The sequence below is a fragment of the Pediculus humanus genome, genomic scaffold (assembly GCF_000006295.1).
Source record: "Pediculus humanus corporis 1103172107631 genomic scaffold, whole genome shotgun sequence".
NCBI classification, from domain to species: Eukaryota; Metazoa; Arthropoda; class Insecta; order Psocodea; family Pediculidae; genus Pediculus; species Pediculus humanus.
In genome coordinates this window covers 311748-323938 of record NW_002987244.1, presented here as the reverse complement: position 1 = coordinate 323938, position 12191 = coordinate 311748, and the positions used below count along the sequence as shown (strand labels likewise).

At 25.4% G+C, this 12191-nt stretch overlaps 5 protein-coding genes across 5 annotated transcripts; 1 reads left to right on the top strand and 4 right to left on the bottom strand.

Annotated features, from left to right (window-relative positions):
* Nucleotides 1–206: 206 nt before the first annotated feature.
* On the top strand, nucleotides 207–3237 carry Phum_PHUM258720 (uncharacterized protein; the record flags this gene model as incomplete). Its single annotated transcript, XM_002426496.1, has 10 exons — nucleotides 207–222; nucleotides 311–444; nucleotides 815–886; nucleotides 1332–1529; nucleotides 1632–1889; nucleotides 1962–2087; nucleotides 2153–2378; nucleotides 2516–2729; nucleotides 2800–2920; nucleotides 2995–3237. 10 exons carry the CDS (start codon nucleotides 207–209, stop codon nucleotides 3235–3237), a joined length of 1608 nt encoding a protein of 535 aa, XP_002426541.1.
* Nucleotides 3238–3581: 344 nt separating this feature from the next.
* Phum_PHUM258710 (2,5-diketo-D-gluconic acid reductase A, putative) lies at nucleotides 3582–4720 on the bottom strand (the record flags this gene model as incomplete). Its single annotated transcript, XM_002426495.1, has 5 exons — nucleotides 3582–3750; nucleotides 3842–4017; nucleotides 4084–4469; nucleotides 4537–4617; nucleotides 4690–4720. The coding sequence occupies 5 exons, from the start codon at nucleotides 4718–4720 to the stop codon at nucleotides 3582–3584; spliced, it is 843 nt and encodes a 280-aa protein (XP_002426540.1).
* Nucleotides 4721–5320: 600 nt separating this feature from the next.
* On the bottom strand, nucleotides 5321–6822 carry Phum_PHUM258700 (adenosine deaminase acting on tRNA, putative; the record flags this gene model as incomplete). The annotated part of the gene is made up of 4 exons (XM_002426494.1): nucleotides 5321–5775; nucleotides 5848–6096; nucleotides 6184–6332; nucleotides 6410–6822. 4 exons carry the CDS (start codon nucleotides 6820–6822, stop codon nucleotides 5321–5323), a joined length of 1266 nt encoding a protein of 421 aa, XP_002426539.1.
* Nucleotides 6823–6842: 20 nt separating this feature from the next.
* Phum_PHUM258690 (aldo-keto reductase, putative) lies at nucleotides 6843–8041 on the bottom strand (the record flags this gene model as incomplete). The annotated part of the gene is made up of 5 exons (XM_002426493.1): nucleotides 6843–7008; nucleotides 7094–7275; nucleotides 7353–7744; nucleotides 7839–7919; nucleotides 7999–8041. The coding sequence occupies 5 exons, from the start codon at nucleotides 8039–8041 to the stop codon at nucleotides 6843–6845; spliced, it is 864 nt and encodes a 287-aa protein (XP_002426538.1).
* A 767-nt stretch (nucleotides 8042–8808) lies between these two features.
* Phum_PHUM258680 (Splicing factor 3A subunit, putative) lies at nucleotides 8809–11059 on the bottom strand (the record flags this gene model as incomplete). The annotated part of the gene is made up of 5 exons (XM_002426492.1): nucleotides 8809–8912; nucleotides 9138–9353; nucleotides 9500–9677; nucleotides 9762–10057; nucleotides 10150–11059. 5 exons carry the CDS (start codon nucleotides 11057–11059, stop codon nucleotides 8809–8811), a joined length of 1704 nt encoding a protein of 567 aa, XP_002426537.1.
* Between the last annotated feature and the right edge of the window lie 1132 nt (nucleotides 11060–12191).

The window sequence follows — 12191 nt, the reverse complement described above, 5'->3', positions numbered from 1 at the left end:
TTCAAAAGGGGGGGGGAAGGGGAAGGGGTAAATTTAAAAAATAAGTAAAAATGCAACAGACGCAATAAAATAAAAAAAAAAACGCAAAACAAGTAAAATACGTTTCTCTCCCTTTCTATCAATTATCTTTTTTCTTTTTTTTTTTTTTCTATCTCTGTCTTTTACTCTCCCCACCACATCCAACAGGAAAATATATTGGTTAAAATATGTTCTGTTGGACTAGTTTGACTAGCACGGGGATAAGATTAAAAACGTTATTTTTATAATTTTTTTATGTTTTAATTTATAAATATATATATAATGGAAACAGTTCGATCCCCTGATTTATTTCACATACAGAGATCATCAGCCATTGTTAATCTTCAACGTTTTCGTGGTAGGAAAATAACGCCATCGCAATTGGTTGAAGATGAATTTATCGATGATTTGTGTCTTACGTCACAGGTATCCATTAATTATATTAACGACTTTCATTTATTTATTTATTTTGAACCTTTGATTTTCTCTTTGAAAAACAATTAAAAAATTATTGCGTTTTTATAAAAACCTAATAATAAATATTATTTAAAAATAAATAAATAAATAAATTATTATTTAAAAATAAAACATGACATAAAACATTTTTAGTTTTTAATGTACATAAATAAAAATAAACCTTTTGAAAAAGAAAAAAACAAAATTATCATCATTATGTATACCAAAAATTTTTCAATGTAGACCTTCAAATAATTTTTCTACTGACAAGACTTTGGCTTTGTTACAAAAAAAAAAAAAAAAAAAATTGTTTGTTTTTCTTTTTTTTCTTTGATTTCAGGATAATAATGATGATGCCTTACATAAATCATACAGCCCAGCATCTCATGCGATTTGGGATGTCAGTGATGGAGTCAGTATTATTTTTAATTTTTAATTAAAATGTGTTTTTTTTAAATAATAATGATGATTGCAGATTCACTCAAAAACATCTTTTCATTTAATTATTATTATTATTAATTAATAAATGAAAAGATGTTTTTAATAAAAAAAAAGAAATTAAATTTACCTTTTAGTGTTTCAATCATTTCTGACACAAATTTATTTCAAATTAAAAAAAAAAGTGATAAAATATAAATGTAAGACTTCTTCTTCGTCGTGATAATGATAATAAATTAATGAAGCCAATCAAAATTTCCCGCTGGAGAGTTGTTTGAAATCTAATGTACAAAGAATACATCATTATCATTAATTGAATAATATTTACTCAAAAAAAATAAATAAATAAAATTTTTTTTTGTAACTTTTTATGTAATTATTATTATTATTATTGAAATAAGTTGGAAAATGTTTTCCAGGATAGTGATAAAGATAACTCAGAATCAACACCGAAAATTCTTCCTCTTATGTGTCTCAATGCTGGAGCATTGAATGATATTCCAGCACGATATACTATAACTTCATTACCTAATTACGAATTTCCAGCTGTTGGTGTTTATGTAGATTCTAGAATCATTCCAGGATTTTCTTACAGGGTTAGAGTTCTTCCAGAACCGGTGAGTTTACATGTACCAACACTTCCAACTGTAAAAAATACATAAGTAAGTTAGTTATCAGACAAACAACAACAACAATTTATGATAAAAAATTTTTTCCAGAACGCATCAGAAAAATCATGTTATTTATTTGATGGGAAACCACTTGTACTATTAAATATAGGTCGCGGATATTCCAAAAGGTTAACATTTGAACCTGATATAAATACAACATTAAATGAAAATAAAAATTATTTTTGGACAGATTCCAGAAGTGGAGGATTCGGTTTTGAGGTTCACGTATTAAATGTTGGTGATAAATTTATGATACACGATCCAAGTCGTTTGGTCGTTGGAACATTAGAAATAATAACCGTTCAGGTATGAAAAAAATTTTCCCATTTAAATAATAATAAAGAACTTAAAAAAAAAATTGTTATTACTTTGTTCAAGGGTCATCAAGAAGAAGTATCACACAAAATTCTCAAAGATAAAACAATTGAAAAAAGAGTTAAAATAAAAGGAATGTGTAAAATTGAATGGTTTGATGATTCAGGCACAACAACCATTTTACAACCGGTATAATGTTTTGTTCTTTTGGATGTTTGATGACGTCTTCGTCGTTTTAACTTTATTTGTTTTAGATGAACGGTTTGGTAGTCACCCAGAAGAAGAAAGGAACGTTTAAAGCAATTATAACGCGTATCACATCTGTTTCTATAGGAAGAAATAATAAGAAAAGAGGTTTTACATTAACTCCTGGAGTGAAAACAAACTGGAGACGTACGGTTGTAAATGGTGGTACAATTGGTGATGCACCAACTAAATACACAATTAAAGGATTAAAACCATATGAATTACCTGTGATAGGTAAGACAAATCGATTTTTTTTTAATACAATTAATTTCTCTTATCAATTTGCAAGTAAAAAAAACAAATAAAAATTCACACTGATAACAAATAATGTAAACTTTGTTACACACAAAAAAATAATTTTTTTCCTTTAGGAACTTATGTGGATCCAAGAATAATCCCTGGATTTAGATACAAAGTTCGTCCAGCTGAAAATAATAATAATAATTACATATTTAACGGTCAACCACTTGAATTAATATCAATAGGTGTGGGTTATGGTAAAAAATTAACATTTGAATGTCAACAAAATCAACTCAATGAACCTGAAAATTATTTTTGGAGCGATTCATTAGCCGAAGGTTTCGGGTAAATTTTTTTTTATTAAAATTTTTGTCTTAAACTTTTTTTTATTTATAATTTTTTGTTTATTTTTAAGATTCGAACCGGTAGCACTTGAAGTTGGTTTAAAATTTAACATAAAAGGACGAGGTCTCACGATAGGATTTGCAGAAATATTTAGAATAGATGCTCCTCAAAAAGAATTACATCAAGAAATGGTAATCAAATAAATTATAAATAAATTTTTACATTAAAAACTATTAATAAAAGAATTGTTTGTTTGTTTTTAAAGGAAAAAACTGAAAATGGTTTAGTTTTAAAAAAATACATAGAAATAGATGTGACGTGTCACGTGACTTTACATACAAAATCCGTTAATGATGAAGTTATGAGAGTGACCGGAACGGCTGTCATGAGTAAAAAATCAAAAGAAAAAAAAGTTAAATTATTGAAAATTGAAAATATCGGTTTAGATTCACAAATTAATTTATTATTTATACACGAAGATGAAAAATTAATTTTCGTACCGATTTAAATTTTCTTTTCTAAACTTGAAAATAACGACGACATTATAATTCGATCTCAAAAAGCCAAAAATTTAAAAATAAAAAAAAAGAAGTTTTTTCGCGCCCTTTTCCCACATTAAATTATAAAAATTTTGCTCAAAATGTATTATTCATTCATTTAATTGAAAACAACAACAAAATTATTATTATTAATAAATAAATTTGAAATAAATTATAGTTAAACAGTAGTAAATGGGGGAGTGGGAGGGGGAAAAGGGCTTTGCCAAACTAGTATTATTATTATTAATTGTGAAAATATATAAATTTCGTGAGAAAACTTTTATTTACCTGAAATATTGTAGCTTTGTATTCTTTAAAAAACGATTGAAGGATTCATTAAATATTTTTCTCTCTTAGTTATAGAATCAATAGAATCCATTTCAGGTTTTTCCAAAAAAAAATCATAGAGTAAATAATTATTGATGATATCTTTTGGATTAATTGATTGTGGTATGACTGCAACACCTTTGTTTAAAATCCATCTAAAAATTCATTTAAAAAAATTTATTAATATGTATAATTTTATGTAATTGTTAAACAATTTTTATAATAAATATTAATTATTTCATTTACTTGAGCAATACTTGTGCAGAAGTTTTATTTATTTTGTTTCCTACAAATCTTATTGTATCATCTGATAATAATAATGGATGAAATGTATTTTTAAAACTTGTGGCTTGCAATAAAATATTATTTTCTTTACAATAATTCAATAGATTTTTTTGAGGACATCTTGGATGAAATTCAACCTGAAAACAAACAAAAAATTAAACATGTGGAAAAGTAAAAGGAAAAGGAAAAAAAAGAAAACTCACTTGATTTATGGCTGGAACATCAAGTTCTAAAGACTTGAAATCTTCTAAATGTTTTATATCAAAATTACAAACTCCAATGTTTCTAACTCGGCCATTTTTTTTAAGTTTTATCATTTCTTTCCACGTTTCAAGTCTTATAATTAAATTAACATCATTATCTGGATCTTCGTTGTATCCTCCTGGCCATTGCATTAAATATGCATCCAAATAATCGGTTTTAAGATTTCTACATGTCTGCCAAAAAGCTTTCTCTGTATTTTCACCGTAGTTTTTCGGATGTAATTTTCCTATTATAAACACATCACATCTTTTTAAATTAAATTTTGGTAGTAATTCTTGTAACACGAGCCCAAAATTTTCTTCTCGTTCGCATATTGGATTACATTCTGTAATAATTATTAATAAATTATACAATATTTTATTTAAAATTGAAAATATAACGGTTATACATACCGAACGACCTGTAACCGGTTTTCAATGCTACCGCAACTGATTTGCAAACATTTTGAAAATCTTTGATTTCACTGACTCCAACTGAAAATTAAAATTTTTTTTTTTAATAAATAAATAAATAAATTTTATTTAATTAATTTAATCATGAAATACTTACAAGATACCATAGGAAATTTATTTCCATTGTTAAGTGTGTATTCTTTATCTAAAACTGAAGACGGTAAGAAAAAGAATATTTCATAAAATGTTTTTACTGACATTCAATTTTCAATTTGTTTTATCGTCCGAAACAAAATGGCGGATTTCAAAATTTGTTTTTAATGCGCCAAAACCCACGTTTGTTTATATTATTTAAAAGGTTATTATCAAGTTTTTTTTTTTTTTTTTAATAAGAAATACATGAAATAATAAACATGTTTATTTGAAATATTAAAAAGATACAAAAAATTATATAGAAATATTTCATTTAAAATCTACAAAGCAAATTTAATTTGAGTTATTATGAAGAAAAAAAAAATTTTTTTTTTTAAATGTAAATTTAATAAACTCTTTTACGATAAGAAAATTAAAACTTAAATTATTATATAATCCCAAAATCAACAATTCAAAAACATTAACAATATCATCACATCGAGTCCTTTGCATTTTATGCAAAAAATTATTTATTTAAAACCATTTAAGGCACCAAAGTATTTACATCAATAGAAACCGTTTTAACTCTTACAAAACACGTTCACAATTTAAAAATTTAAATATTTGAAGTTAATTTCTTCGAGAGTAAAATCTAATAAATTATCTGGTTTTTACTCCATATTTTAAAATAATTATTTTTAATTTTGGACCATTTGTCTTGATAATTTCGGGCAGCCATTTTTAACTGATAATAAGTAATCGAACGTTGAAATTTATTTTCATTAAAAATATTTTTTGTAATAATGTCATTTTCAGGAAATGATTTAAAAGTTTCTTCGAACAGCAAAAACAATTCTTTTTTACATATCGAAGTCCTTCCTTCTTTTTTATTCAAATTTTTTTTTGTAACTCCTTGTTTATAACCGTTAACGGACACTTCTAAATTTGTAGCAGATGTTTTACACCAAATTATACTCAATGAACATGGTTTTTTACTAACAATTTTAATATCTGGAAAATTTACTTCACTTTGATAAATAGGTACATTTTGAAAAACTCTTTCATTCACCGCTCTGTGAAAGGATTGTTTCGAATATGGACATCCTCCTAAAAAAAAATTATTGTTTAAATTATAGGAAAAATACAATTTAAATAATTGTCGAATAAAATATGACTCACCTCCACAAATTATGCCTTCCATAGTGATAGGGTTTGGTATGAAAAAACTTAATAAAGCTCCTTGCCAACCGATTGCATTCCATTTTGCAATTTTGTCAGAACAAGATAAACTAAGTGTAGGATCTCCACGACCTGGTTTCGTTCTTACAGCTCCTATACAATGATAATTCACACCAGGCAAATATGGATCTTGAATTATCGAATCAGGAAGGCACTTAGCTCCTGTTCTGTGAATATCTTCTATTTTATCTATACCAAAATATAAAATCATAAACTAATCGACAACATGTTAATTTACTACAAAACATTCCAGGGATGTGCAAATTTGAAGCTTACCTAAGTCCGAATTGAATGATTCATCGTTAGAAGTGACTTCATTTCCTACATCCTCAAACTTTTTCTTTTTTATCGGCTCATCATCAATTAATAGTTTTCTTTTAAGAGGATTGTCTTGTTCAACATTTAAATTATTAATTAAACACTCCCTAAAATGCCAATTAATTTTTTCAATTGATAATGTTAATAACTAATTTTTGACATAAGAGAAAAATATTGCACTTACTCTGCATTTAAATCTTTTTTCGGCATGATTGATGCATCTCCACATGGTGACATACTTGTTACAAAATAAAATTTAACTGAATTTTTTATTTGAAAATAAGAATTTTCTTTGTGCAAAATTTTTGAAAAATTAGTTTTATTAAAATTAATAATTTCGTTATATAAGTATTTTAAAAAGGCACGCCTAGCAATAACTTCAGCATGTGAATCATTCAAAACATTTCCTTTAGGACTCATTGAACTTTTTCCTATGCACTTTGAACCAGTTCCAAGAGATAAAATTTCAATTTTGGTGCCTTCAATTACTCCAACAATTGCTGATATAACTGTCCACTCATTAGTTAAGGGTTTACCCTTTTTAATAGATAAATATTGATTGATACAAGCATTTACAATAGCATTTATTTGAGTCATTTTAATTTTTTGAAATATCATTATTTTACAACATTTGGATCCCAGGAAAATTTTTCATTTGCCTTGATTGAATCTAACAATTGTATATCTTCATTACTTAATTCAAAATTTAAATCAATGTTTTCTCTTATTCTTTCAGGATTCACCGATTTTGGAATAATAGCAAAACCATGCTGCAATGCCCACCTGAAAAAATTATGACATTTTGTTTACAATTAAAAAATTATCAAATATGATATTTTCAAATGTAATTAAAGTTAAAAAAAATTACTTTAATAGCACTTGTGCACTACTTTTATTTATTTTTTTGCTGATGTCCAAAACAACAGAATTTTTCAATAACAAATTTGTTTTTCTAGCTCCTCCTAGACTACTGTAAGCTTGAAGTAAAATTTTTTCATTATTGCAAAATTCAATTAGATCAAGTTGTTTATACAGTGGATGATATTCAACCTAAATAAAATATTTCTTTAGTTATCACAATAATTTTTTTTGATCAAAAAAAATTCATATGAAAAAAAAATGCTTACTTGGTTCACAACAGGTACTACACCATTACAATCAGCAAGTAATTCTTTTAAGTGATCTGTAGTGTAATTGCTTACTCCTAAATTTTTAATAAAACCCTTATTATAAAGTTCTGTTAATTCAAACCATGATTCCCTTCTTAATTTGCTATTCAAATTTGATTTTACATCTACTCCCTCAGCACCAGGCCAGTGAATTAAATACAGATCAATATATGTGGTCTTTAATTTTTCTATCGAACTCAATGCAGCATTTTTTGCTTTGTTTTTTCCCTGATCATGAGGTGCCAGTTTTGAAGTTATATAAATATCACTACGAGTCAAGTTATACTTGGGCAAAAGCTCAATCAAAGCATTTCCTATTTCTTCTTCGTTTCCATACACAGCTGCTGTGTCTAAATACATAAAATAATTACAATAATAAATTAAATAACTGTTAAGCATTAGATGAATTGATATTTTTAACAAAAATAAACACTGAATACAAACCGATAGACCTATATCCAGCATCAAGTCCTGCATCAATGACTTTTTTAATTGTATCTGACCCTCTTATTAGATAAGTTCCCACTAAAATATAATATATAATAATTATAGTAAATTTAAAAATAGAAAAAGTTACAAAAATTTAATAAAACGAAACACATACAACCAATTAAAGGGAACTGATTTCCATTACTTAATGTGTACATTTTACTGCATTAAATTACTTCATTTTAAAACAGTACCTGAACACAATTCAATTATTTATCCGCAGTCATAGAGATCCGGTTCACTGAATGTTTATGACGTGATTAAGATTTAAAGACACTAATATAAAAGGCGGTGTAATATTTATAATGTTTCACGTTAATTACACTTTTATTATTTTTCGTAAAAATAATTTCATTAATATACTATATTTATTCATTTATTTTTAAAAAAAATAAGGGTTGTAAAGATAAAACATTATAAATTAAAAATAAATAAGTGTAAAAAAAATTTTAATCACTCATTTTTATTAATTGTTAGTTGAAAATAAATACAGAGCATCTTACAATCAGTAATTATGACATATTATTACATTAGAAATATATTTTATAATAATTTTATCTTTTAAGGATTAAATTAAAATAAATTTTTAAATATAATAATTACAAGAATACACTTATAATAAATGTTAAAACATATTTTTATATGGAAATGTTAATCAATATAATTGGAAATAATTCTTACTTATGCTTAAATCATTTGAATTAAAAAAAAAATAGAAATTATAAAACTTATATAAAAATTTCTAAGTTCTTTAAAATAAAAAAAAAAAAAAAAAATTTACATCGTTTTCTTTGGGTAATGATGAATATTTATATTAAACTGTTCTAGTAATTAAGAGAAAAAAATATTTTTTTTACAAATTAATCAGTAGTTATTTTTTTACACTTTAAAAAAAAAGCAAATTAAAACTTTTAATTATTTTCACTTAGAGTAAGCCTTGTCTTTTTAAATCATCAAAAGTCTTTTTATTTACAACATTCCCTAATGAATCTTCATATTCTTCTTCTAATTCTGGTTGCCATCTTTCACCTTGTTTTTGTGATTTTAATTTTTCCCATACTATAAAAAAATTTTTTTAGTATCATATATTAAATATTAAAATTAAAGTAATTCTTTAGTTTTTATTGAATGGTTATTTTAGATAACATTTCAAAATTCTTATGTGGCCATTTAAAAAAAATTAAATTTAAATATAAATTTTAATAATGATAAAGCATAAAAAAAAATAATTAAAAGGTTTTTAATTGAACTTACAAGCAAGAGCATCTTCAATTTGTGTAACATTAGCAAAATGAGCTGTATTTGGAATACCTAAACACCTCATTCCATGAGCATGACGCCATTCGGCAAAATGTCTTTGAAATGCCTTCGGACCTTTATAAGTAAAATTACCACAAATTTCGCAATTATATGAAATATTTAACCCATGCAGCTTGTAGAGCCAATATGGAATTGGTTTTCCATCCCAACCTATAATGATTTATTATAACAAATTACTTATTTTAAAATTATCATTAAAAGTTATTGTTTTATTCAAAAGCTATGATTTATATTTATTTGTAATAACGTTATTATTAAGCAGCGATAAAAAGAAAAATTAAAGTAAAAAAATTTACCCAAAGGTAAGTTTTTAGGATTATAGGGTACATCTTCAGTATCTTCCCCTTCAGATTCTGAAGCAGAAACTTCTACATCAGAATCATCTCTTTCTCCTTCCGTTCTAGCTTGTTTTCTTTGGACATTTTCTTGTGTCGCAGCTCTTTGGTCAGAAACCATGTCAGCCAATTTGTAAACCTGATTTTTATACACATAAATAGGTCAATAAACTATAATATCCTACAATTAATAAGAAGATTGAAAAGAATTTAAAAATAATACCTGTGCTTCCAAAGCAGCAATGCTTTTATTTCTTTCATGATCCTTTAAATGTCCACTCTTTTGGCCAGGTTTTGTTTTAGCAATTAAAGATGCATCAAATTCTGTTTTTCCTTTTGTGCTAAACAATCTCTGAGCTCTTTCTTCCAAAGTACCCCCACATTTTAATCCCAAAGCCATCAATGCTGATTTTAACCTATCAAGTCCTAATGAAGCAAGTTCTTCCCATGTCGAAAAAGCCGATAAATCTAAATGAGCACCAGCATGTGTCAAAGCACTGCCTGCTTCTTTCGGCCATCCTAACAAAAAATTTTAGAAAGTTAAAATTATTTTTTAAAGTAACAATACTGCAATATTATTTACATTGTTAATAAATAAATATTGCATTTACCTGGAAAGGTACCATTTTCCCATTGGGTTTGAAATTCTGCTTCAATATTTACATATTCTTTATCTAAATCATAAAGTGGTTTGATTCTTCTTATAAATTCATGTAAATAATCAACCACACTTTCTAGGTATTTTCTGTATTCTGCATTTTTTCTATCTTTGGGAATATCATATAAGTGATCAAAAGTTGTTAGATAGGCAATGTAATCAATTTTGTCGATTCCTTTTAAGTTTAAAAATTTATAATAACATTCATGTAAATCTAAATATTTTCCATAACCTTCTTCATCTGTAAATTCGACCATATTGTAATTTTCTTCTGTAGGATTTTCTCTCATTTTTGCCAATTCTTCAAATTCAGCTGACATGGGAATTCCTATTTCATTAGGGTGTCGTCTATAAAAATCTTTAATGGCTTTTAAACGAGAATAAAATTCAGTGAATTCGTGGGGACCAGAAAGTGCGGCTACTTCTTCTTTTCTTAAACCATCCTTATCCTCATAAAGTTCTTTTAAATGATTTGTACTCTCCATATAGTGATCAATTAACATTTTCAGTCTATGATCAGAGTTAATTTGTTCTCTTGAACCTCCAGCTTTTTTATAAAGCATTTCTTTTACCATAACATCCATCAGACGTTCTCGTTCTTCATGATATCGTCTTTGCTGTTCTAAAATTGTTTCCATAGCTTCAGATTTAAGTAACTGCTTGTAATACCTAACATATAAACAAACAAGAACTGTAACACGCTCTTGCAGACTACTGTTTACTGCCGGATAATTCGACAGTGTAAATAGAAAATTAAAAAGTTGACGTGGAACAAGATAATTTGGTGCTTGAAATATTGTACTTTTCAGTATGTAATGTGTTTCTTTTTCAAAAATATTGTGATGAGTTAAAACTTCTGTCATTTCTTGTTTTTCTGACCCAGGTTAGTCTTTTTTTTTAGTTTACTATTTACTGAATTCATTTTATAAATGTCGTTCTTATGAATTTTACAAAAGTAAGTGATTATAACGTTACTTAAAAATTAATTACTTTTATCATATACTTTGGTTTTTACTGGTTATTTTTAATTTAAAAAAATTTTTTTTAAGTAAGATGTTACTTGAATTGATTTTGAATGTGTGTCATTAATGTCATTATTGAAAAGGATATTAACTGAAAAATCCCTTAATGAGCTAACTTTAATTAATATTTTTTTTATTTAATTTTTAGTTGTTAAATTAACATTGATAAAAATTATGCTATTGATATTTATGAATTTTGAATTTTTTTTTTTTCTCAAATAATTTTTTACTCATTTTATTGCAAGTGAAAAGATTTAATTGAAAAAATGTTGAATAAATTATTATTATTAGTGCTTTGCTAAAAAATATCCTATGAATTTTTACAGTCACTAGTATATTCATCTTCATAAAACTAAAAAGTTACACATTCGAAATTTTCCTCTTTACTATTCTTATAAAGCACTCGTTTTAACAGAAAATTTTTTAATCAAACCTTGTGTGCAAATTAAACTAATTAATACATTGAAATATAATTGAAAAATTGAATATTAGAATTTAACATATTTTTTTTTTTCGATTTAGATTAATTTAATTTCTTATGTATTTCTCATCATTTTAAAATAGAAAATTAAAAATCTGCCTGCAGGCCATATTCCTTTGACTATTAAATATTTTTTTATCACAATGTGCACTCAGTTTTTTTTATATAAAATTTGTAACTATTATTCAATTAAATTGTCTCGATTTAAATATTTAGTATTTTATTACAGATAGTAAGAAGTTATTATCGAAATAGATAATAAATTGCTTGTTAATCATATTTATTTATTTCAATTATTATTATTATTATAATTTATAAGTTAGAATAAATATTAAATTTAAATTGAAGCTTTTATTTGAAATTTTAATTATAATATTATATAATTAGCTTACTAATGATTTTTTTTTTGAAGTTATAAGGCTCATAAACTTAGAGAAAATGCCTGAAATTTTTTTTGTCAGTGTTAATAAAATATATATTTATGTACACGAA